Source organism: Camelina sativa, chromosome 15 (genome assembly GCF_000633955.1).
Source record: "Camelina sativa cultivar DH55 chromosome 15, Cs, whole genome shotgun sequence".
Taxonomy (NCBI): domain Eukaryota; kingdom Viridiplantae; phylum Streptophyta; class Magnoliopsida; order Brassicales; family Brassicaceae; genus Camelina; species Camelina sativa.
The window spans coordinates 6,087,204-6,111,530 of record NC_025699.1 but is presented as its reverse complement, the minus strand read 5'-3'; the positions used below and the strand labels follow the sequence as shown (position 1 = coordinate 6,111,530).

Genomic DNA, 24,327 nt, shown 5'->3' with positions numbered 1-24,327 from the left:
CTATTTATCATCTAGTAAAGAAGTCGGGTTTTGTATGTTTCATCCTCTTTTCAAATTGTTCATGTCACTTGTTATATATATGGCAAAAAAGGAAGGAGAAGTTAACATAAACTGTTCAATGGAGTTTTTACGGACTAACGGATAACCATTACTTGCTGCCTTGGTAAAAACAAAATTATGATATGGTCCAGTCACAAAGAAGTAGATTGTTAAGGTTAGCCGAATCGTTTTCATCTAAAAGACTAAATCTGATAAAATGGTTAACCACAAAGTGCCACACACACACACACATACAGACATGTCCTTAAGGAACTAAAGTAAAACTTAAACTTAGAACCAAGAACACCATATCATTGATCAACCAGCAATCTTGAATTGAGTAAAATGTTAAAATTACATTAGTAAAATAGATAGACGTATAATCCAATCTAACATACCACATTTTTCTTGGATATTTTACAGAGAGAGCTGTGTGAAGAGCAACTCTAACTCCCTCTCTTGAGATAACGTTCTCTGTCACACAACACAGAAACATAAGTTAAGTCTAAAGCAGAGTTTCAAAGGTTTGGTGGTAGTTATGTGAAAGATGATGATGGATGATAAGACTTACTTGAACAGATAAAAGCTCGTTGATTTTATTGAGAACCTTGAGACGATGAACTGCATAAACACTGTTTGAAGGAAGCTTACTAACCCTTTTGATCTCTTCCTGAATCACACTCGATTTCTCATCACAACCCATCTCATTCCATTTATCTCCCACACGATTACTACCTCTACTTCCCATCTCTGTAACTCTTAATACTCTTTGCTTTTCGAAACTGATTCCTCGACTTCAATAAAAGACACACATACAACGACAAACACAGAGAATCAGTACTACAAAAATATAACGAAACAGAACAGAACAGAACAGAACAGAACCAGAGAGAGAGAGGGGGAAGAAAGTTTGAGTTTTTACATCAAGGGCTACGAATTCAGAGCTAGAAACTTCCGATTTTGTCTCAATTTCGAATCACTCAAAACGAAATTGCGAAAAATAAGTAACCGAGAAACGTGGTCTTCGATCCCTAAATTCGATTCCGGTCTCCTTATCAAAAAAATTCTTCTTTTATTTTATTTTTACCCGACTCGTAAACCCGACCCGTAACCCGACCCGGGATCTAGCTCACACAAGTCACAAATAAAAGAGAAGCCTTAAGCCCTAAATCTTTCCTCCTCCGATCACAAATCTGATTTTGCTTCTTCCTCGTTTTACTGGCAATGGCGTGTTCAAGAGTGATAGGCAGATTCGCGTCTCGGTTAAAGCCTCTGTGCCAAAACCTCAGCAACAAGAATGCTAATGTTTCATCATCACTCCCCTCTCCCATCAAATCTGCTTCACCTTCCTCAGCTACTTGTCGTCTCAGTCGATCTTCAAGGTCTGTGTTTTTTTATATCACTTCACTATCAATAGAGAAAGAAAAAAAAAAAGTCTTCTTTTTTTGGTTCACTATCAATGCGTTTTTGGAATTTGAGGGATAAATTTGAAATCTGAAATCAATAAAGTCAAAATCTTTCTAAGAGAAATTGCAATTTTGATGAACTTCTTTGATGGTGTCTCTTTTCAGATTACCAGTGGAGTTGAGTTCGATGATACCTCTACACAGTGCTATAGCATCGTCCAGGCTGGTCTCAAGTTTGTCCATTGAATCCAAAATCTGGGGTTTAGTTCCTCAAGGTCAGTTTTTTTTTGTTTTGATTGATATTCATCTTTCTACTGGCCTAAGATTCAAAGCATTGGAATTGCCATGTGGGTTTAATTTTACATATGTGTATCATTGCACAACAGAATCATTCTGTTGTTTCTATGTGTTGCAACTGAATCTGATCTACACTGTTTATATTGGATAACTGTGATGATGCGTTGTGACTGGAATTGAAACCAATGGTTAGGTCTTCAGATAAGGACTTTACTTGGAGAACTTAAGATCATCTTATAGTATTGTTATTTGTGAATCTGAGTGAAGTTGAACCCTTTCACGTATGTGTATGGATCTGAGCCAATGAATCACACATTACTTCTAAGATTCCTTTTGTTGTTTAGTTCAATACATTGACATGAATCCTTTCTCTGAAATTGCAGGTCTTTCGATGCCTTTATGACAGTTTTCTTCTCTCATCTTACATCAAGTTGCCAGGAGGATAGAGGCATAAACGAAAGCTCGGGTTGTATCGTTCTTTTAAGCTTTTTCAGATCCATAAGTCCTGTATTCTGATTCGGTTAACTCCTAACTCTCTGCTTAGATTCTTGCGGTTTTGAGTAATCAATGTAATGTTGCAGGCAAGATCTTTCATCTTTGGATTCTTTCTTTTCCTATGCAATGTGTTTAGCTGTTGAACCACATGACTGATTTAAGAGATCAATCAGCAGCCTTTAGGTCTTAATAAGTTATACTGAAATACAATGATTTGATTTGGTTAAGACTCATTTGTCCACTTGGTATCTTGAAAAAGATGGTTACAACTTGCAAGATCCAATTGGGATACTTGCTATGACAACTCCAACTCATGAGTGTCGTGTAACCAAGAACCTTGACTAATGTGTAAATTTCAATTTCAAGTCATATATGGTTTTTGTTTGTATTATTTTCTCCCCTACAATTAAGCTCTTTGACGTACGCAATCTCCGGATCCAACTATTACATTAACCATCTACTCCACGTTGCCTCCAATAATTGGACGTTGAAACTTGAAACAACGTAAACGTATCTGTGTGGTGATTGTATACTAGTATATACATATGTACACATACAAAAACTTTTCTCCTCCTCTTTCACTTCATCAATTGCCTTGTCATTTCATGATTTCCGACGAAATGGAACCTAGAATCACTGACCTTCAGATTCAATCGGTTTGTACAAACCAGATGTCCTCTGCAATCTACCACTACCAGGTATGTATATCATCATATGATATTGATTCTAATACAATAAGAACAGGATAGGTAACAGAGATCTTATTACAGTACCCCAACGACCACACTGAAGAGCTAAACAATGAGAACACTGAAAAGAAACCGTACAATTGTCCCCACTCTGGATCCAAGTGTAATGTCACAGGAGATATTCCATGGCTGCTTTTGCATCTAAGGAATGATCACAATATTGAAATGCATGATGGGCGTAGTTTTAGTCACAGATATGTTCATCACAATCCTAAACATCTTCATCACGCTACTAGGATGTTAACCGTAAGTTATAACTCTCTCTCTTACTCTGTTTCTCTGCAAATTTGTAAAGTTTTAATCCACACACACAAAACTATGCAGCTTCTGGATTGCTTTGGTCGACAATTCTGCTTATACTTCGAAGCATTCCATCTGAGGAAAACACCAATGTACATAGCCTTCGTGCAGTTTATGGGAGATGAAGAAGAAGCAATGAGCTTCAGCTATAGTTTAGAGGTCGGAGGTAATGGCAGAAAGCTGACATGGCAAGGCGTTCCTAGAAGCATTCGTGACAGTCACAAGACGGTTCGTGATAGTCAAGATGGCTTAATCATCACTCGCAAATTAGCTTTGTTATTTTCGTCAGACAACAACAGTAACAAAGAACTGAAGTTGAAGGTTTCAGGTCGTGTATGGAGATAACAGTGACGATTACTACAGCCTGTTTTGTTTTGCATTGGACAACTGAAGTTTTTTTTTTTGACGATTTTGGACAACTGAAGTTTATATATAACAAATAAGCAAATACATGAATCGAACCGAATATTGATTCGAGTAATTTCGGTTAGATTTTTCAATACCGGAAAACCAAACCGAACAATTATATTTTCTCGGAATACAAATTGAAGTTGCAGCCCTATGTATTGTGTGCATCCCAAGGCAGAGGCGGAAGGAAGAAAAAAAATCCCTATAAACTTCACGGAGGAAAAAGGAAGGTTACATCGTTCAACCTCAATGTCCAATCTCCTAAAGGATTTGTCGGATCTTCCAAGGGATTTGGCGGAGGAGGTGCTCTCTAAGGTTCCGGTGACATCTATGAGAAGTGTCCGGTCTACTTGCAAAAAGTGGAACACATTGTCCAGAAGTAGGAGCTTTAAAAAGAAACACGTCGGTGTTCAAGCCAAACTAGCAACAAAGAAAAGAGAGTTTATGATAGCCATAATGATATATTCTAAGGTTTATTTGATGAGCGTAAATCTTCACAACAATAACGAGGAGGGTGAACTATTATGCATAAAACGTCAAGGTACACTTACTTTCCCGGCCGGTTCTGATCAAATCTATGTACGTCATGTCTCTCACTGCGACGGTTTATTGTTATGCGTCCTGAAAAAACAACCCTAGGGTCTTGGTTTTTAACCCCTATTGTGGGAAACCCCGGTGGATCCTTGCCGGAGATAATTCTTACAGAGACTCATATTCGTATGCTCTGGGATACAACAGCATTACCAAATCCTACAAAATCTTGAGTTTTGTTATGGTTAATTATGTCAGACCCGCATTCGCTGAGTTAAGAATATACGACTTTAACTCTTTTGATTCTTCGTGGAGGGTTCTTGATTTCACTCGAGACTGGAAGATGTTTTATTCTAACCGTGGTGTCTCTCTCAAGGGGAATACATATTGGTTTGCTCATCCAGAAACCCCTAGCCAAGGAGAAGACCATGGTTTCTTACTCTGTTTTGATTTCACAAGAGAGGCATTTGGCCCGCGTTTGCCTCTGCCCTTTCACTGGTGGTATAATGATACTGTCAGTCTATCTAATGCTAGAGATGAGCAGCTTGCCGTGTTATTTCAGCGTGTGGATACATTTCAGATGGAGATCTGGATTACAACTAAGATTGAGCCCAACACAGTGTCGTGGGGCAGCAAGTTCTTCTTATCAGCGGATATGAGAGCACTCATCGGCCATAAGTTTATGTTTTCGTATAATGGTTGTAGTTTCTTCATTGATGAGGAGAAGAAAGTCGCTGTGGTTTTCGATAAATGCAAAGACATGATGAGGACGAGCAATGCAGCTTACATTATTGGAAGGGATGGATCCTCCTTGAAAGAAGTGGAATTGGATCTTGGAGTATCTCCAATCATCAGTTATCTTGAACCACTTGCGTGCTCTTATGTTCCAAGTTCTGTGCTACTTGAATAGTTCATTAAATCACGATACCTATCATAATTCACTTCTGTCTCTCATCCTTCTTTCTGTTTGCCATATTTGGCTTCCTTGTGTTGCTTAAGTCCCTTCTTCTGTTGTAGTAGACTCATATTGCAAAACTTTCTGTATCTTTTCTTTCATTTGTTATGTTTGTCTTCTTGCAAATTAGCAGCTCTGCTGTTGTGATTTATCATTTATGTAGAACCGAGTAGGCTGCGTTTAGCTTTAAAATTTGCAAGTAGGTACTCCATGTTCGTAATGCCCGTTGCTCAGTGGTTTCTGTATGGGGTCTCGTACCAAATGCTTCTTCGAACAACCATGACTTGCTCGAGTTAAGTATTCAGCTACGGTCCCTCTGTGATGACTCATACATTTTAAATTCCATTATCCAGACTGCTTTATAGAAAAGGTTACCTCATCATCTAACATCACAGAAGCCTATTTTGTTTTGAATTGGACAACTGAGGTTAATATATGACAAAAATATCTTTTCGTGATATAAAAATTAGATAGCAATTTTAGAGGGAAATGTGTAGCTAAATTGGTGATTATGCCTCAATCTCCTTCACAATTGAAGTCGAGAAGAAACAACACAATCACCACTTCTTTGCTTCACAATTCAACTGAAAAAAAACGCACAACAGAGCCTGAGAGGCCAGAGGGTTGGATATGGAATAGGAGCAGAGACTTAGAAACATCTATCTCTCGTCCTTCAACATTTTTACTAAATCTCAAGATACAGTTCGGCCATAGCTTAATGATGCGAGGTAGAGATTCTTTCCCCACTTTTCCTGCACAAATGGAAATAAAACAATGCACAAGATCTTAGGTATTTGCCATCAGAGAGATGTAGAGATTAGTAATACTTTTGAGCTACTATTATCTCACCTTAACATGTGTGCTGGGGAATTGAGAGGTACGCAATGTCTCTTGTGTCTCATCGACCAATCTACGGCGTGGGATGCTTAGGATGAGAGCAGCTTGATCGGTTGTTGCTGCTGTTGATGTGATTCTGAAACCACCATCCCAACGCCTATGGATGCCTTCACTCGGATACAGAAAATCCAATTCCACAACCTGTAGACAGACAATTGTGATTTACTCGATCATAAATCAACATAAAAACTGAAGGAAGAGGAGGATGAAATGAAGAACCATTAAAGTCAGTGAAGTCTAACCTGTTCACTGTAGCCAGAATTACGGGACATAACAACACCCCACCGGCTTCCGGCTGTGGCCATCGAGGTTACGTGGAAGCCTTCTCTCCATTTCTTGTTTATCCACTTGAACGGGAATGAATCGCTTACTTTGTAAGACTGCTGTGTATACTGCGTACCTTCACAATACATTGAAACCAAACATAGAATAAGTCACAAATTCAGAGACTAGAGTAAAATACCTTCATGAAGAAAGTATATATAAGGTTTAATGAAAGCAGGAAAAGTGTAGATACCTTTTGACATGACCACTAAGGAGCTTCCATTGTTTGCACCAGCAATAGAACTAATGTAGTAGTTCTTCTCCCACTGTTCCATTATCCATTCCTGATCCAGAAAAGAGTTCACTCTCAGGTAAGATCATCTTGACAGACCAAAAAACATAAGAATAATTAACAGAGAAACATCGGATCACCTTGTGCAAGAATACAGGAGAGAGTTCATAGACTTGGTTAGTGAAGCCAGTTCCAGCATCCATTATCAATGCCCAGAGATTCGAACAAGATGATACACAGCTTATCAACAAACCATCTGCAATACCTCTCTCAATATGCTGTGCCAGTCTTATATCAGCCACATTATAATGATACCTGGTTGAACAAGTAGATCGTCAGTCCCAAAACATTTTACCGTAGATACATTGAAGTCAAAAATCTAAGGTTATAACGTAATCAAGACAAAAACTCAAAATACAAACGCAGTCCTGGTCAAATAATATGAATTCACAGTTAAACTGACTGGTATAGTTAACCATGGACTTTTTTACCTCTGCTTCATTGGTTGCCTGGCATTGTAAATCGATATCCATTGTGTTGCAGGGACTCCTAGACGGACTTTTTTCCTAGGGGCATCTTCTTCTTCTTCCCCAATGCTCAACCTACCTCGCTTCTGTCCAACTTGGAAAATGATCTAGCACAAACAAAAACCAAAAACAAGGCGTTAAACAACAGCTCCAAGATGTACTAATAAAGAGAGAAAGGGAAACATATACAGTATGAAAACGTCACCTTTTGAGCACCCTCTGTGTTTATAGGCCTAATTGCAGGATTTTCGCCCAAGAGGTCTTGAAATAGAGATACTAACTTGCCATAGTTGGGTTCTTCGTCAAATTTCATATTTACCACAATCTCAAGAAATTGCTTGAAAGGAGGGGGACAGAAACAACATAGCATATCCGGTGATGTTGCCATCTTCTTTTTGCAAACAAGGAATGACTTGTTATCTCCCTGAAAATTGAGGAAGAGAAAGGATTAGCAAAAAAAGTGTCATGCTAAAAACATCATTCTACAAAAACAAAATAGATAGGTCTGCAGTACCTGATATCCTTGCCATGGCAATCTACCTCGGTGAAGGAAGATCAGTGTATATGCCAATGATTCAAGATCATCCCTTCTGCTTGCAGTTCTCCCCAAGTGAGCATGTGCACTTGCGTATCTAACTGTCCCCCTACAGAAATGAAGAAGATAAAGATATTCAAGAAAGAGTNCAGGTAAGATCATCTTGACAGACCAAAAAACATAAGAATAATTAACAGAGAAACATCGGATCACCTTGTGCAAGAATACAGGAGAGAGTTCATAGACTTGGTTAGTGAAGCCAGTTCCAGCATCCATTATCAATGCCCAGAGATTCGAACAAGATGATACACAGCTTATCAACAAACCATCTGCAATACCTCTCTCAATATGCTGTGCCAGTCTTATATCAGCCACATTATAATGATACCTGGTTGAACAAGTAGATCGTCAGTCCCAAAACACCTTACCGTAGATACATTGAAGTCAAAAATCTAAGGTTATAACGTAATCAAGACAAAAACTCAAAATACAAACGCAGTCCTGGTCAAATAATATGAATTCACAGTTAAACTGACTGGTATAGTTAACCATGGACTTTTTTACCTCTGCTTCATTGGTTGCCTGGCATTGTAAATCGATATCCATTGTGTTGCAGGGACTCCTAGACGGACTTTTTTCCTAGGGGCATCTTCTTCTTCTTCCCCAATGCTCAACCTACCTCGCTTCTGTCCAACTTGGAAAATGATCTAGCACAAACAAAAACCAAAAACAAGGCGTTAAACAACAGCTCCAAGATGTACTAATAAAGAGAGAAAGGGAAACATATACAGTATGAAAACGTCACCTTTTGAGCACCCTCTGTGTTTATAGGCCTAATTGCAGGATTTTCGCCCAAGAGGTCTTGAAATAGAGATACTAACTTGCCATAGTTGGGTTCTTCGTCAAATTTCATATTTACCACAATCTCAAGAAATTGCTTGAAAGGAGGGGGACAGAAACAACATAGCATATCCGGTGATGTTGCCATCTTCTTTTTGCAAACAAGGAATGACTTGTTATCTCCCTAAAAATTGAGGAAGAGAAAGGATTAGCAAAAAAAGTGTCATGCTAACAACATCATTCTAAAAAACAAAATAGATAGGTCTGCAGTACCTGATATCCTTGCCATGGCAATCTACCTCGGTGAAGGAAGATCAGTGTATATGCCAATGATTCAAGATCATCCCTTCTGCTTGCAGTTCTCCCCAAGTGAGCATGTGCACTTGCGTATCTAACTGTCCCCCTACAGAAATGAAGAAGATAAAGATATTCAAGAAAGAGTAAGTGTGAACATAAGAATTTGAATTCGTTAACGGTAGAAAATATATTACCTAAACATATCAGGACGTTGATCATATTCCACATGTTGTCCACTACCACCTTCTCTCCATTTTGTTGCTGAAAAGTTGGTTAAAAAATGAGAAAGGTACAGATGAACCTAGCAAGAATAACAAAGCGAATGAAATCAACATACCTAGTCCCAAATCAACAAGAAACAGCTTTTTCTCTTGAGACGTAGAAGGCTGGCCGAGTAAGAAATTTTCCGGCTTAACATCTCCATGCACATAACTGAAACCGAAGAAAATCATGACCCGTTAGGCTAGTTAATAGAGAGAAAACATAAGAACTTAGATCCCAGGTGTCGAGACTCAAAACAGTTATCAGAAGAAACCTCGGGCAAACAAGTTAAATACAAAAACCAAGGAAAAAGAAAATCAATTACAAACCCTTTTGCATGCATCTTTTCAAGGATGGACAGTGATTCAACTGCAATGCAAGCTACCATTTCCGAGGACATTCTGCAAAGCAAAGGGGGAGAAGAATTGTTAGCAGGCACCTTTCAATCATTAACAGGTTTTCTAAAAGCAAACTGTTACTCAGTATGGATTTATGTAGTAAGGGCAACAAATTTCAAGTCACATTTCCAAAAAGACCAAATAAATTTTGCATCATGTATGGAAAACTACGCTAACTGAAAAAGCAAGAGACATGAGCTCCCTAAGGATGTGCACTTGAGACTCACGCTTGCCCTGAAGTATTCCATAAATCCCATAAACTTGGGCCGAGCATGTCCATAACCTGAGGCCAAAACAAAACAAAAGGAGCATCAAACATCAGTAAAACAGAGTACAAAAAGGAGAAAAGCAGAAAGGAGAGAGAGGGGATAGGGGGAATCCAGCACCATAACATAATAGTCTCCTTGCCTCCCTTTAAAATGTACTCTAGGGACTCCATGGCTACCACCCAAGGTGCTGTTCACACAATAAAAGTAAATTGTTAATTTCACATCTCAAGTCAAGGAAACACCTACAAATCCAGGTAAAAGAAATTAAAAAAACATTGAAACGAAGAAAGGAGAATCGAAACACCCACTTGTACACCTGCCACTCATGTGGAGGACCATAGTTACAACCCTTGCTACTTCGATGCTCAAACTTTAAAGCAACCTATAAAAGAAACTTATAAATAAGAGAAAGCTCAAACATAACTAAGCTAATCAAACACAAACTAAAGATGTTGTGACAATCAGCCAAGAGTAGTAAAACACAGACTGAAACGAGTTAGATTACCTCCAAGATGCTAGCTCCTGCACTACGCTCATTACCACCACTAATACGACGTCCCACAAACACTTGTCCAAAACCACCCTTCCCCAGCTTTCTCTCAACCTTATACAATGGAGATCCTCCAACTTGAACCTGAGAATAGAGACAGAATCATTAGTCATTAATTACCACACAAAAAGAGGATAAGTAAGTCTATGAATCAAGATTATAAATTGATGATACCCTCTCAGGGAAAGGAGCAGTGTTTCCTTCTTCTTCCTGAGCAGCAGCCTTGTTAGAGCCACCACTATCGTTACCAATCGCCATATCTTTCTTCTTCTCTTCTTCTTCTTCTTCTTCTTCAACAACTACAACAACCTCTTTACCTTTGTTTTTATCGATATCGGTGGTATCCTTAGACGGAACAACAACAACGGGATTCTCCTCCTGAGGAAGCTCCTCCTCCTTCAATTTCCTGGCAGCTAATCTAGTCCTGGGCCTCTCGGCGGCGGCGGCGGCGGCAACGGGTTTGCGGGATTTAACGTTACTAGTCTTCCTCTGTTTCTTATCCTCCGTAGGTTGTTGTTTAAGCGGAAGCTGATTGGGAGCTACAGCGTCAGTAACACGGCGACGGCGGACTCCACGGCGAAGCTCCGGCATAGCTCAAACCCCATGCAATCGAGACGGGATAGGGAGAAGAGTCCGATCATTATAGTCCTCTCGAAACGAAGGTCTTGCTCATATCGGATTTGGTAAGCGATTTGAATTTATATAAATCAACAGAGCAGATTCGATTTTTTTTTTGCCGATGAGGAAACTTTTTTTGATTTTTTTTTTGGGCGATTTTTAGGGTTACGACGGTTCGTTCGAGTTTTCTCGATGAAGAAAGACCAAAAATAATAATTATTATTATTAAAATAAAATAAACTTTTTATGGATGAAAATTCCCAAAATGGAGAGAAGAGGCGATGTCAAAAAGGCCGTGTTTATGCCACGTCAGATATTGTAAGAACTCAAAAATTGGAAAAATTTAATTAATTTTGATTATGATACTAATTAAGGCTTAAATTGCAATGTGAATGGACCTTTTTTTGTGTCACAATCACAATGGTCCGTGACTTTGCCATTGATTATGTTTTGGTAACAAAACGTTTCACGGTTTTTGTTAAGATATAACAATGTGATTTTCTTTTTTTCTTACTATTTTTGAATCACTTTTCTATTTCAATCATAAAAAAAAAGTAGGCTTTAGCTATATGTATTATTTGATTTCTCTCCATTACCTTTTTTTTTCGTTTCTATTCATCAAAACTCTTCTTAAGACAATAAATAGGTTTTGATTAGTTAGTGATTATTGGGCTAATCATTATATTTTAACTTTTATATCACAGCTCGAAAATAATGTACTACTAATCAGTTGATGATAAGTTTAGAATCATCTTGTGTTGCCACTTAATTTGACCCAAAACCAAACTACTTTTCTTATTTATTTTATTATAGATGAAATCAAACCATTACAATAGTAAACACGTTATTTAAGTTGGGACCGGAGAAGACAAATAACACACTACAGCTCACAAAGAAGACATAACGAAGCAAAATATGCATATGTTGTTACTTTCGTAACGAAATCAAATGAGCATTTCCAAACTTATACTATTTCAGTAATGCAAGACGTAACAATTATACTCGACAGTGGCATCACCGGATTTGGTATCGAAAAACTTCGTGCGAGCCTCCACATGACCTCTAGCAAACCGAAACATTCCACTACCTCCGACCACTGGCATTTCCCTAACCTTCGTGGTCACCGTGTTCCGGCCAAGAATCGTGATCGTGCTTCCGTTGTACTTCCCTGTAGTGAAAGCAAAGTTCATCACCATCAAGAAACTAACCTCTCTTTGGGCCGCTCCTGCGTACATCCCTTGGGCTTGGCCCACCACAGTCGAATTCCTCGGCATGTCCAATGTCAGTGCATCGTCCATCATGGTGATCAATCCGAATACCGAAGAGTTGAAGACTGGTTGTTGGATTATGACGGAGCTAGGGTTTCTACCGGTTGTTGAGTCGTGCCAATAGACTCGGAGATGAGTGAGTTTCTCGTTTTTGTAAAGGCCAACGTGTTTCCCGTCCATGGTTCTTGCGAAGTCTCCAGGGGAAGCAACGGCGGCGGTCATGAGGATGATGATTTGTGCGGCGAGGATGAGTATGAGCTTAGTCATGTTGTGGTTATTGTGTATCTAGATGAAGGTTTGTGCTATATATAAACGAGTGTTTGTGTGTGTATATATATAGAGAAGAATAAGGCACGTTTTCTATTTTGAGATGTCTCCAACAAATATGGTTTGCTCCATCGGATACCCTTGTGAACTGTGATGTGTGATCAGTTAAAAAACACAATCCTGCAGGGATTTATTGAATTGTACTCTGCATAGTTGATAGTGGATTTAAGTACTTTATTGAAAGTAACTTTATTTTATTGTTCTTCACAATTTTTATAGTTTGATCCATTTTTTTTTTGTCTTAATAGCGGTGACATTTCATTTAAATGTTTAGTAAATCTAAAGGTATGCAAATGAAACTACACTTGATTATATCTGTCTACACTAGTATTGTGGTTGAACGTAACACACTACAATTTACTACCTACTTTATCATTGTGTCACTCAGAAAAGATTTTGAGACACTAGACCATATCTCTTCATGTTTACTAACAATTTGCTTGAGTAAATCTCTTTTTGCAATTTTATCAGCAAGTTCTCAAGTGATGACCAAAAACACATTTAAGACGAGTTCGAGTTCAATTTTGCTCTCATGCATTTGAGGGCATCATCGTAAATGGAGCGACTGACTTCACGTGTATGGCTCAGTAGAGGCACGGTAAAAAGGATACAGATGTTAGTGGAGCATAAAAAGCAGAGGCCGTGAAACTTTTACATTACCCATCAATAAAAGTATTGATATGGGATTTTATTTTTTATCAATGAAATGTATTTGTATGATAAAAGCTGACGGAGCCATTTGCTCTGATATTTGCAACAATTTTTTTTTTGTTTAGTGTGTGTATTTAGGTGGGATTGTATCGTATAAGGTGTAATAGTTGTATGAAATGTTTTAGTTTTATGTATTTGGTTTGGGATGGGATGTTGTAGCCAACTTCATGTACTCTTATGGGTTCTTGATTGTAAACCAACATCGCGTACGTGTTAAAATAGCTTTTGGAAATTGGAAACAGTCCTGGTTTCCTTGGAAAGGCTGAGGAAAAGTGAGCGGTGGTGGACATATGACCTTGCGTACATTATTCTAAAGGAGAATAATGCATCACACTAGAGAGTTCAATAATGTTTGGCGTGTAGCCGTACAAAAAATGAAGAACTTACATGATTGACCATGTATATAAATTATAGAGTGAAAAAAATCAATATTTTTATTTTAGCCATTTCCTCTTTTTTTGGTTGGTGATGTTTAGATATTCACATCCAACTTTTGAATTTCTTTTTTTATTTATGACGAGACTTCTCCTCTTTTTGCTTTTCTTTTCTGTTGAGTGTTTGAATTCAAACGCTTTAGGACATTATTGGAAATTATAAAGCGTTATAAAATACTCAAAACCAAATATTTAACTGAGTTAAGTTGACCTACTAACAACGTGGCAGGATGTAACTGGACGGTTTATTAATCAGTTAACTTATACAACATGTAATACAAATCATTCACACCTATAATTCATGATTGCATCTATATAACCATTCACACATCTCTATTTATAAAAGTGATCTCACACATAAAAGAAGAGAGTTGTATAACACAATAAAAAATTCACACTGGTTACGTACATCCTTTGTTAAAAAATTGTTTTAAACAAAAAAACAGTATGGGCCGATGATGTTAATTTGCACTGGATTGTCGATAATTGATTATACACTGGTTATACACTGGATTGTCGATAATTGATTCCCAAGAACTAAAAATTCAGTCTTCTTTGGACTAACAATCATCTGCTTAAAAGACATTATGAGCTTTAACCGTACTTAACGTATTTGCAGAATCACGTCAAAAAAAACAAAACAAAACAAAAAAGGTATCAAAATTTATTAAAAGACATAAATATCACTCAACAGTCATCCATCACTTTAAGCAGGCAAAAGCCAACATAAAAAAAACTTTAGCTAAACATACAAAAAGAGACATATTCATCAATAATGCAATACGTAACAGCTGTACTCAACAGTAGCATCTCCTGACTTTTGATCAAACCACATGGTCCGAGCCTCTACATAACCTCTAGCGAACCGGAAGAGTCCGCTTCCTCCAATCACCGGCATCTCCCTAACCTTGGTCAACACAGCGTTCCGACCAAGAATAGAGATCGTACTTCCGTTATACTTGCCTGTCTTGAACGCAAAGTTCATCACCATAAGCAAAGACGCATCACGTTGACCAGTGGCAGCGTAGATCCCTTGCGCCTGACCCACTGGAGTCGAATTCACAGCGACCTCCGTCGTCAATCGGTTATCGATCATAGTCACCGATCCGAAGAAGGAAGAGTTGGAGATAGGAGGGTTGATCACGACCGCGCTAGGGTTTGAGCCGCTCAGAATGTCGTGCCAGTAGACACGGAAATGAGTCAGTTTCTCCTTACGGAGACCGTGGAGCTTTTTGTCAATGGTTTTTGCAAAGTTTTCGCCGTTTCCAGCGGAGACAAGGGCTACGAAAAGAAGGATGTGGGAGACGATGATGAGGATGAGCTTTGCCATGTTTGTGAATTGTGTTAGTGGTTAAGTATTTTGTATCTTTCTCCCTAATGGTGTATATGTCTAGACTATATATAGTAGAAGTATAGAAGAACAAGATGGTGTAACTAAATATGTTTGCCACCAAAACATTGGAGGTATTAATATGTTAGTGACCCAATTATTTATAATTTTACATGAGCCATTAGTGGTATTTATATATTATTTAGTCTTATTTTATATCAATCAATATATTAAAAGTCTTCTGTCGGTCGCTTAATTTATTTAGGCCAACTTGTTATTATTTGAGCTATTTACAAAATTTTAACTGACTTTGGTTCACCAACTATCAACGTGGCAGTGCGTAAATGGTGGCTCAATATATTTTTTATTGACAGGATTGTCTCGACGTTCTCCTTTCTCACGGTCAACGGGTCAAGTTCATACATCCAAAGTTCCAAGTCTTTTATAATTTAATCAACCCATTATAATCGACAATTATTACATTAAACCCTAATTAATAAGACATGATGTTATCATGTTACATTACATGTAGTACTGGTTTAGTGGTCATTTTATTGGGCCGATATACAATGGGCCTCGATGTTTTACCGATATAGTTACCGACTTGTATAGTTGTTGCTTGGTCAGCACTCTTTAGGTTAGGGTTTATCTATGTTGTATATATACTTTGTATAACCCCCGATGAATACATACACAAAAACATTCTATTCTTCTTTACATGGTATCAGAGCATCGATCTCTCTAAAGATTTGAGCTTCTGATTTTCTTTATTTTCCTAGTTTCTTTTACGTTGTTTCTTGTGTATTTCTCTTGTTCGGTGAGATGGGAGAAGATGATAAGAAGGCTGTTGCGACCAGTGGGTCTGGGGAGAAAGCGGTTGCTGTAACTCCCTACTCGGTGTTCGCGTCTGACAATCCAGGGGCGATGATCACATCGGTGCAACTGAAAGGTGATAACTACAACGAATGGGCAACGGAGATGTTAAACGCACTTCAAGCCAAGAGGAAGAGTGGTTTTATTGACGGGTCTTTGCCGAAACCACCTGAAGGACATGTCGATTTGGAGTCTTGGGTTAGTGTGAACTCAATGATTGTTGGGTGGCTGCGAACGTCGATCGAGCCGCGTGTTAGATCAACCGTGACGTTTATCACCGATGCTCACAAGTTGTGGGATAATTTGAGAGAACGATTCTCAGTTGGGAATAAAGTTCGTGTGCATCAACTAATGGCTAAGTTAGCATCCTGTAGACAAGATGGTCAAGCGGTGATTGACTACTATGGTCGACTTGCTAAGATGTGGGAAGAGCTGCAAACGTATAGGCCACCACCGGCTTATACGTGTTCTGCGGCCGCAACGTATGAGAAAGAGAGAGAAGATGAAAGAGTTCATCAGTTTGTGATGGGTCTGGACGAGTCGAGGTTCGGACATGTGGTGACTGCAATTATTGAGGCAGACGTGTTACCTGATCTCGGGAAAGTGTACAACAAGGTGATCAGAGAAGAAGATAGGCTGAATTCAGCAAAAGTACGTGAACAACAACATGAAGCAGTTGGATTTGTAGCTCGTCGTGAACAAGGGAGTGGTGAAGCAACTGTGGCTCGACGTGATTCTCGTGAAGAAGGTAGTTTTAGTGGAAACAGAGGACGTGATCGGCTCTGTTCCAACTGCGGTAGAGCTGGTCATGAGAAGAACTCATGTTGGCAGATTGTGGGATATCCAGAGTGGTTCTCCGAGAGAAACAGTAGAGGAGGACGTGGTTCAAACAGAGGCGGTGGTCGTGGTGGTTTTTCTGGTGGCAGAGGAAGAGGACAAGTTAATGTTGCTTATGCAACAAGTGCAAATCCAAACGTTGGAGGAGCTTCCGACCTCACCCCAGAGCAAATGTTACATGCGCTGTCTCGATGTTTTACCGATATAGTTACCGACTTGTATAGTTGTTGCTTGGTCAGCACTCTTTAGGTTAGGGTTTATCTATGTTGTATATATACTTTATATAACCCCCGATGAATACATACACAAAAACATTCTATTCTTCTTTACACATTTATCAAAGACTCAAAAGTGTTCGGTGTATGGAGTTGCTGTCAAACACATTACAATATTTTCTTTTACGGAAGTCAAATATTAATTAGTACAGTACCATTTCTCTCGTTACGTAACTAAAATATACTTATTTTCTTAATCTAATAGTATGATTCTAGTAAAAGTTTTCTTAGTAACGAGTTTGTGAGGATGTAATTTGGCTCATTAAGTCATAAGATATCATCGTTCAAAGATAATATGAGTTGTTGTTGTTTTTAATCATAGAGACAATTTTAGAATACTAGATACCAGATAATTAATTAAATGGCATCAAATTCTAGACAACAAACAAGTTCGTAAACATGACAATCATATTGAAAAAAGAAAAGCGAAACATATAATATAGATAAATCATGGTTTGTAATGTGATCCAAAACAGTTAACTATAATATTCAACGGCGGCGTTTAAGACTTTAAGGTCAGGAAATCAATCCACCTGGTCGGAGCCTAAACATAATAAAAAATACTCCAAACTCCCCCTTCCTTCGACCACCTTCGACGTTACCCTAATAAGTTTATTTTATTTTCCATGCAACAATATGATTCATTTTATTAAATTGGCCTAGAAATAAATCAAAATATTTGTAATTTGTAGTTACTGATTTTTTGTTTTTTGACGATAATTTGTAGTTACTGATTTTAGTCAGAAAATGTTACAAAATTTCCCCATAGAAATAAATGTGTTAAATGGAAAGCACCAGTTGTAAATTTGTGATAATGAAAGAAAAAAGAGATTTGTTTCTATCAAGGAATCACAATGGCTGAGAAGTCTATAAATAAGTCCGTTAATCCAAAGTTTCCTTTTAACTATTTTGTGTTGGAGTCCACAAATTTTCAAAAAAAAATTTCAATCTTTTTTGTTTTCCTTTTTTCTAACAGGTCCACAAATTATATCATATTAATTATTTTGTTTTTGAGTAATATATATATATATATACTATATCATCTTGGAAGAAGAAAAAAAACAATCCCTATCTATAACGTCAAAAATCTAGCCCTAACCTGTTTTCTATTCTAATTGCCGTTGCCACCGTCGTCCGTCTCCGTCGATCTCAAGGCCTGACAGGTTTTGGTACTGAATGAATCTCCCTTTTAGTTTCTCACACTACTCATAATCTCTCTCAAGTTATTTACTCACTCCTAATAATTTTATCTTTTACAGCTATTTTTTTTTTTTGGAACTTGGAAGAATGACGACGATGTCTGAACTTCCTGGGGATGTGGTAGAGGAGATATACTCCCTAGGGTTCCATTGACATCTCTGACCGCAGTGCGATTTACTTGCAAAAAGTGGAACTCATTATCTAAGAATCGGATTGTTGGTAAAGCAGCAGCTGTAAGGAAGCAGTTGTTTTTGGGATTCATTATGATGAACTATAAGGTTTGCTCGATGAGATTCGATCTTCAAGGAATCCGAAACGACGGCGAGTTTGTTGATCCATCTATAAAGCAAGTAGGTCTACTTGACCAAATCGAGGTATCTAAAGTCTTTCACTGTGACGGCTTACTCCTATGCGTTCTCAAGGACAACTCAAGGCTTTTGGTATGGAATCCCTATTTGGGGCAGACTAGGTGGATTCAACCGAGAAACAGTTTCCACAGGTTAGACAGGTATGCTATCGGTTATGACAAGAACCGTAACCACAAAATCTTGAGGGTTTTTGGTGACTATCAAGGCAGAAACCAAGTTTTTGGTTATGAAATCTATGATTTTGGGTCTGATTCATGGAAGGCTTTTTATCCAACTCCCGACTGGGATATAGAGTCTCATCAACGTGGCGTGTCTTTGAAGGGAAACACATATTTCTTGGCTCAAGAGAAGAAAATAAAAGTGGGTCAACGAAGAGTTGAGGATATTCTAGTCTCGTTTGATTTTACAAGCGAAAAGTTTGGACTGCCTCTGTCTCGTCCGTATGACTCTTACGAGGCAGGTAATTTTGTATCTCTGTCTTGTGTCGGAGAAGAGAAGCTCGCGGTATTACATCAAAGCTGGGAGATTTGTGACGGACTGGAGATTTGGGTTACAAACAAGATTGATCATCCCAGTGATGTCGTCTCTTGGAGCATGTTTTTGAGTTCGGGCTCTGTTTCTAGCGTTAATTCTCTGGCTGGGAGTTTCTTCATTGACGAGGAGATTAATGTTGCTGTGGTCTTCGATCTAGACGAAGATAAAGGAACCAAGACATGTCGCGACCAAACTGCCTACATAATAGGAATAGACGATTACTTCAAATCTGTGAATATCGGAGAGGCTCGGAATCTCGGGAAGCCAGACGAATTTGGATATACTCAACGCATATATTGTCGCCCACTTGTGTGCTCATCATATGTTCCAAGCTTGGTGCAACTCCAGATCAACCAACCAGGCCCAAGGATAGAAAGCGATGATTAACATAGCTTCTTGCATCTTCTTTGATTATGTGAATGTCATGCCCTTCTGAGCAAAGATAAATGATAGAGAATCAATAATTTGTGTGTTTGGAGATAAAAGAAATCAGCTGTTGCATGTTTAGCTTCGTTTCAGCTGTTCAGGTCAACTCGTTCAATAGCAAAATCTAAGTTGTCTACCACAATTCTTCTTCGTTTAATAGCATGAACGAAACGAAGAATTGTTCATTTTCAGCTGTTACTTTGTTTGAATCATGCTAGGTGGTTAATGTAGGAGTTCATGTGGAATCACTGTGAGCATTGTTTATAGTTTATAGAAGTAGAATTATATGTTAGTTCCACTGATTTTTCTTCGGTTTTTCTACCTTAGCCATCAATTCCAAACTATAGAAAACTCTATAGAATCCTTGAAAAACTTGGATTGTCCTTCATAAAGTTTTTTTTTTCTTTTCTCCCTTTTATTGATTTAATAAGAATAAGGAAGAATTACATGTTGTGACTTCAGATTTTTATAGGAATGTGTAAATCATTTTTTTTAGTAAGCTCGCTTCTCTGTGAGTTGATATGTTGGAATGTTGTTATAACTTTGGGTTTGATTGGTAACCTTCAACCACCTCGTTTGCAAACAAACCGCTTTGAAAGTTACCGATCAACATGGTAATCGGAAGAAGCGGTTGAAGAAAATGGTTGAAGAGAGTGGTTGAAAGGAGGAAAACGGGCAGTTGTCAACTGCCCCAAAAACAAGGCGGTTCATTTGCAAACCAGCCCCGGTTGGATTTTTAAAAAAATTATTTAAATTTTAAAAAATAATATTCATATATATTATTTTCTAAAAGAATTTATAAAATAAACTTTTTTTGAAATGTTTTCATATTTTAATTTATTTTTTATTATTTTTTATAATAACTTGTTTACTATTCAACGGTTTGTTACCAATCAAAACTATTACTTAACCACTTACTTTAACTTAACCATTTGTTTTTTTTTCATATTTTCTAACCATCTTCTTTTTAACCACCTTCTTTACAATCGCTGAAAAAATTTAACTGCTTTGTTTAAATAGTGTTACCAATCAGAATTTTTGTATTTCCGACTTAATAAAGAAAGTGGAAGGAAAACTAAAATCAACATAAAGTACCAATATATAAATTAAATTTGTGGTAATTTTAAAGAAAAGGATAATTGTATGTTTATAATATCAAGGAATGGTCCCTCATATAGCACGAATTGCAATGTGGGATATTATCTCTATTCTCATTGGCTGAGAAGTCTATAAATAAGTCAGAAAATCCAAAAGTTTTCCTTTTAACTATGTTTTTTTTGGAGTCCACAAATTTTATATGTTCTTTTTTTTTTCTTTAATATAATATTAATTTAATTAGTTTTTGAGAATCCTATACTATATTTAAAAAAAGAAAAGAAAAAAAAAAAACCAATCCATTGTAAGTAGGGCTACAAATCTAGCCCTAACCTGCTCAAGTCCCCTCCTTGCCCAGCTTCGCCGCTTTCATCGCCACCTTGTACGAGATCTTTTCTTCCTCTTATCCCTACTTCTTTTGAGATCGATTACTAGTATTTTTTTGTTTTGTTTTGCTTGATTCTGCTATACTCGATTCTGCTATACTCTTTCTTATGTTGTCCTTGCGAGATTGTTCGGTTTTAGTTTATGTATGAGCTGTTCTTGTTGGTACCCTTTAATTGCATATCCTGTTTTACTTGTCGATTTAGATCTGTTATTGTATGCATCCAATAAAGGCTTCCCCTTTTTTTTTTTTTTTTTTTTTTGACTACCTCGTGAGACACGTAAACGTAGATTCTCTTTGTATCTTGTGAAGGTAGGATCCTTGTTGAGAGATGGCAGACCGATTGACTCGAATCGCTATCATAAGTGAAGACAGGTGTCAGCCAAAGAAATGTCGCCAGGAGCGTAAGAAGAGTTGTCCTGTTGTCAAGACTGGTACTTTTTCCTCAAATCTTATCCTTCGGCTTGAGCATGGAACTTGTATTACATAAAAGAACGGTTTTTTTTTTTTTTTTATATAGGCCTTGTTTTGTGTTTTCTCTAGGGAAACTTTGTATCGAGGTTGCTCCTACTTCCAAGACTGCTTTCTTATCCGAGGAGCTGTGTATAGGATGTGGTATCTGTGTGAAGGTACTTACGGCTAGGCTATAAATTTTTTCTACATTGAATGATTGTGTCCCCCTCTAGTTTTTTGGACACTGAGTGAGATTTGTTGGTGCACCATTTTGCAGAAATGCCCGTTTGAAGCTATTCAGATTATCAATCTTCCTAAGGACTTGGAGAAAGATACAACCCATCGTTATAATGCTAATGGTTTTAAACTGCACAGGTTAGCTTAATCAACACTTTTTTTTGTTTTTGCTTTGGTGGAATCTGTTTGATTATCTGTCTTTAGGAATCTGAGGTATATATCTCGTCTTGCAGGCTTCCAGTTCCAAGGCCGGGGCAAGTCCTTGGTTTGGTTGGAACAAACGGTATTGGAAAATCTACAGCTCTCAAAATTTTGGCTGGAAAACTCAAACCAAATCTTGGCAAATTTAATGTAACTATTGACTCTCTCGCAAGTTTCTCTACCCCTTACGCATTGAGTGTGTGTGTACTCTGTAATTTATGTATGATTGATTTATTCTCCTACCTTTTGTGCAGAATCCTCCTGACTGGGAAGAGATTTTAACTCGCTTCCGCGGGTCAGAACTTCAAAGCTACTTCATCCGAGTCGTAGAAGAGAATCTAAAGGTAGGGTGGAAACTATTCTTTTATATTTATTCTTAAGGAAGATGCTCACTAAAGCGACTCTGATCCCCCTTCTATGTATGACAGACTGCTATAAAGCCACAACATGTCGACCACATCAAACAAGTTGTTAAAGATAATCTTGGCGAGGTGCTTGAGAAGCTGGACGAGAGAGGAATGGTGGAAGAGATTTGTGCTGATATGGAGTTGAACCAGATCCTGGAGCGTGAAGCAAGACAAGTATCTGGTGGGGAGCTGCAGAGGTTTGCGATTGCCGCAGTTTTCGTTAAGAAGGCTGATATATACATGTTTGATGAACCATCTAGTTACCTCGATGTGAGGCAGAGACTCAAAGCTGCTCAAGTTATACGCTCACTCCTCAGACATGACAGGTTTGATTTTCTCATCTTCTGAAACTCCTTTAGTTTGAGTTTATCTTCCTGAATAGGATAAATTTTGCTTACATCGGCTTCGCCATTTCGTTGTCGTAGTTACGTAATTGTTGTGGAGCACGACCTCAGCGTCCTTGACTATCTCTCCGATTTCGTTTGCTGTTTGTATGGGAAACCAGGAGCATATGGTGTCGTGACTCTCCCCTTTTCTGTCAGAGAAGGAATCAATGTGTTCTTGGCCGGGTTTATCCCCACAGAAAACTTGCGTTTCAGGGATGAATCTCTGACCTTCAGGGTAAAAAGCTTTTCCAATGGCCTCCAAGAGAAGTTGTTTTCATTTGTGACTGATATAGTTTTTTGCTTCTCATTCCAAGGTTTCTGATACTCCACAAGAGACTGATGGGGAAGCGAAGTCCTATGCAAGATACAAATACCCAAACATGAGTAAGCAACTTGGGGGTTTCAAGCTGGAAGTTATGGAAGGGGAGTTCACAGACTCTCAGATTATTGTAATGCTCGGAGAGAATGGTACAGGGAAAACGACCTTCATCCGCATGCTGGTAAACTTCCTCCTCCTTTGCTTTCTCTGCTCGTTGTGGTTAGACGTTAAAGGAAATGATATTTGTATCCTAACGCAGGCAGGCGCATTCCCACGTGAAGAGGGTGTAGACTCGGGGATGCCGGAGTTTAATGTGTCGTACAAACCGCAAGGCAATGATTCGAAGCGCGAGTGTACAGTAAGACATTTGCTACATGATAGGATCCGTGATGCATATACGCATCCTCAGTTTGTGTCAGATGTAATAAGACCGCTTCAGATTGAGCCGTTGTTGGATCAAGTGGTAAAAACTCTGTCGGGTGGAGAGAAGCAGAGGGTTGCCATTACTCTATGCCTTGGGAAGCCCGCTGATATCTATCTGATTGATGAGCCAAGTGCGCATTTGGACTCAGAGCAGCGGATCACAGCTTCAAAGGTGATAAAACGGTTCATCCTGCATGCAAAGAAAACAGCGTTTATCGTAGAGCATGACTTTATTATGGCGACCTATCTGGCGGACAGAGTCATTGTGTACGAAGGACAGCCAGCCGTCAGGTGTATCGCTCATTCGCCACAGTCGCTGCTCAGCGGAATGAACCTCTTCTTATCGGTAATCTAACACTCTTCAAGAATTATTGTGTTGTTATGAATCGGTCTCTTTGTAAAAAGCGAACTAACTTGTTGTCCTTTGCAGCACCTGAACATCACATTCAGACGAGATCCAACAAACTTCAGGCCAAGGATCAACAAATTAGAGTCTACCAAGGACAAGGAGCAAAAGGCTGCGGGCTCATACTACTACTTAGACGATTGATTTGATCGGCAAGAGAGAGAGAGATGTAGCTTATGTATGCATAAATACTTTAATTTACCCTTCTTCGGGAAGTTTACTACTACTTGTTTAAGACTGAAACAGCCCCTTCGATTATTCTGTTAGTTTCAAGACTCCTGTCTGCCGTCTGAAGTTGACTTTAAGCGTTAAATACTTAATATGGATTGATTGCGATTGTCTTATTCGAGTGATATCTTTCTCGTATTGTTCTGTTTTTTTTTTTTTTTTAGTCAACTCGTGAAAGAGAGCTCTGTTTCCTATGCATAGAACATCACGTCCCTCTTTAGGCTGATAAGAGAGAGAGAGAAAATGCAGAGAATGGTGTAAAGAAGGAGGGTTGAG

At 38.3% G+C, this 24,327-nt stretch overlaps 7 protein-coding genes and 2 pseudogenes across 8 annotated transcripts; 5 read left to right on the top strand and 4 right to left on the bottom strand.

The window, feature by feature from the left end:
* On the bottom strand, window positions 331-1,085 carry LOC104745621. The gene is made up of 3 exons (XM_010466913.2): window positions 962-1,085; window positions 611-833; window positions 331-513 (listed from the first exon to the last, which is right to left on the bottom strand). Exons 2-3 carry the CDS (start codon window positions 785-787, stop codon window positions 457-459), a joined length of 234 nt encoding a protein of 77 aa, XP_010465215.1. The 5' UTR covers window positions 788-833; window positions 962-1,085; the 3' UTR covers window positions 331-456.
* LOC104745620 lies at window positions 1,150-2,464 on the top strand. Its single transcript, XM_010466912.2, has 3 exons — window positions 1,150-1,421; window positions 1,611-1,720; window positions 2,126-2,464. The coding sequence occupies exons 1-3, from the start codon at window positions 1,264-1,266 to the stop codon at window positions 2,143-2,145; spliced, it is 288 nt and encodes a 95-aa protein (XP_010465214.1). The 5' UTR covers window positions 1,150-1,263; the 3' UTR covers window positions 2,146-2,464.
* On the top strand, window positions 2,697-3,732 carry LOC104745619 (E3 ubiquitin-protein ligase SINAT2-like). Its single transcript, XM_010466911.2, has 3 exons — window positions 2,697-2,935; window positions 3,008-3,232; window positions 3,311-3,732. The coding sequence occupies exons 1-3, from the start codon at window positions 2,783-2,785 to the stop codon at window positions 3,629-3,631; spliced, it is 699 nt and encodes a 232-aa protein (XP_010465213.1). The 5' UTR covers window positions 2,697-2,782; the 3' UTR covers window positions 3,632-3,732.
* Window positions 3,881-5,896, top strand: LOC104745615 (annotated as a pseudogene).
* Window positions 5,617-11,133, bottom strand: LOC104745616 (casein kinase 1-like protein HD16). Its single transcript, XM_010466910.2, has 16 exons — window positions 10,485-11,133; window positions 10,266-10,394; window positions 10,069-10,142; window positions 9,878-9,947; window positions 9,719-9,774; window positions 9,423-9,494; window positions 9,170-9,264; window positions 9,027-9,093; window positions 8,809-8,938; window positions 8,501-8,719; window positions 8,260-8,402; window positions 7,909-8,083; window positions 6,595-6,685; window positions 6,320-6,477; window positions 6,030-6,218; window positions 5,617-5,932 (listed from the first exon to the last, which is right to left on the bottom strand). Exons 1-16 carry the CDS (start codon window positions 10,899-10,901, stop codon window positions 5,873-5,875), a joined length of 2,145 nt encoding a protein of 714 aa, XP_010465212.1. The 5' UTR covers window positions 10,902-11,133; the 3' UTR covers window positions 5,617-5,872.
* On the bottom strand, window positions 11,698-12,606 carry LOC104745614 (dirigent protein 22-like). The gene has a single exon (XM_010466908.1). It carries the CDS (start codon window positions 12,461-12,463, stop codon window positions 11,903-11,905), a length of 561 nt encoding a protein of 186 aa, XP_010465210.1. The 5' UTR covers window positions 12,464-12,606; the 3' UTR covers window positions 11,698-11,902.
* LOC104745613 (dirigent protein 7-like) lies at window positions 14,311-15,154 on the bottom strand. Its single transcript, XM_010466907.2, has one exon. It carries the CDS (start codon window positions 14,996-14,998, stop codon window positions 14,438-14,440), a length of 561 nt encoding a protein of 186 aa, XP_010465209.1. The 5' UTR covers window positions 14,999-15,154; the 3' UTR covers window positions 14,311-14,437.
* On the top strand, window positions 18,271-19,472 carry LOC104748173 (annotated as a pseudogene).
* Window positions 20,877-24,167, top strand: LOC104745612 (ABC transporter E family member 1). Of its 2 annotated transcripts, none has more exons than XM_010466905.2 (11): window positions 20,877-20,988; window positions 21,304-21,425; window positions 21,535-21,620; window positions 21,722-21,819; window positions 21,915-22,032; window positions 22,137-22,226; window positions 22,311-22,615; window positions 22,715-22,910; window positions 22,990-23,175; window positions 23,254-23,763; window positions 23,848-24,167. In XM_010466905.2, the coding sequence occupies exons 2-11, from the start codon at window positions 21,323-21,325 to the stop codon at window positions 23,965-23,967; spliced, it is 1,812 nt and encodes a 603-aa protein (XP_010465207.1). In that variant the 5' UTR covers window positions 20,877-20,988; window positions 21,304-21,322; the 3' UTR covers window positions 23,968-24,167. The 2 variants fall into 2 exon arrangements, with proteins under 2 accessions (XP_010465207.1, XP_010465208.1); XM_010466906.2 differs by having other exon boundaries at window positions 20,888-20,988; window positions 21,308-21,425.

Bases quoted from the DNA above. Each gene is read 5' to 3' on its own strand.
- LOC104745613 (XM_010466907.2), bottom strand. From the start codon at position 14,998: ATGGCAAAGCTCATCCTCATCATCGTCTCCCACATCCTTCTTTTCGTA.
- LOC104745621 (XM_010466913.2), bottom strand. From the start codon at position 787: ATGGGAAGTAGAGGTAGTAATCGTGTGGGAGATAAATGGAATGAGATG. The intron at 514-610 runs GTAAGTCTTATC...GTTGTGTGACAG, and splicing joins ACGAGCTTTTATCTGTTCAA to AGAACGTTATCTCAAGAGAG.
- LOC104745616 (XM_010466910.2), bottom strand. From the start codon at position 10,901: ATGCCGGAGCTTCGCCGTGGAGTCCGCCGTCGCCGTGTTACTGACGCT. The intron at 8,939-9,026 runs GTAATATATTTT...TCATTTCTGTAG, and splicing joins CAACGTCCTGATATGTTTAG to GGGGACAGTTAGATACGCAA. The intron at 8,403-8,500 runs GTGACGTTTTCA...TGTTTGTGCTAG, and splicing joins ACACAGAGGGTGCTCAAAAG to ATCATTTTCCAAGTTGGACA.
- LOC104745612 (XM_010466905.2), top strand. From the start codon at position 21,323: ATGGCAGACCGATTGACTCGAATCGCTATCATAAGTGAAGACAGGTGT. The intron at 21,621-21,721 runs GTACTTACGGCT...ACCATTTTGCAG, and splicing joins GATGTGGTATCTGTGTGAAG to AAATGCCCGTTTGAAGCTAT. The intron at 23,764-23,847 runs GTAATCTAACAC...TGTCCTTTGCAG, and splicing joins GAATGAACCTCTTCTTATCG to CACCTGAACATCACATTCAG.
- LOC104745620 (XM_010466912.2), top strand. From the start codon at position 1,264: ATGGCGTGTTCAAGAGTGATAGGCAGATTCGCGTCTCGGTTAAAGCCT. The intron at 1,422-1,610 runs GTCTGTGTTTTT...GTCTCTTTTCAG, and splicing joins CGTCTCAGTCGATCTTCAAG to ATTACCAGTGGAGTTGAGTT. The intron at 1,721-2,125 runs GTCAGTTTTTTT...CTGAAATTGCAG, and splicing joins CTGGGGTTTAGTTCCTCAAG to GTCTTTCGATGCCTTTATGA.
- LOC104745619 (XM_010466911.2), top strand. From the start codon at position 2,783: ATGTACACATACAAAAACTTTTCTCCTCCTCTTTCACTTCATCAATTG. The intron at 2,936-3,007 runs GTATGTATATCA...ATCTTATTACAG, and splicing joins CTGCAATCTACCACTACCAG to TACCCCAACGACCACACTGA. The intron at 3,233-3,310 runs GTAAGTTATAAC...AAAACTATGCAG, and splicing joins ACGCTACTAGGATGTTAACC to CTTCTGGATTGCTTTGGTCG.
- LOC104745614 (XM_010466908.1), bottom strand. From the start codon at position 12,463: ATGACTAAGCTCATACTCATCCTCGCCGCACAAATCATCATCCTCATG.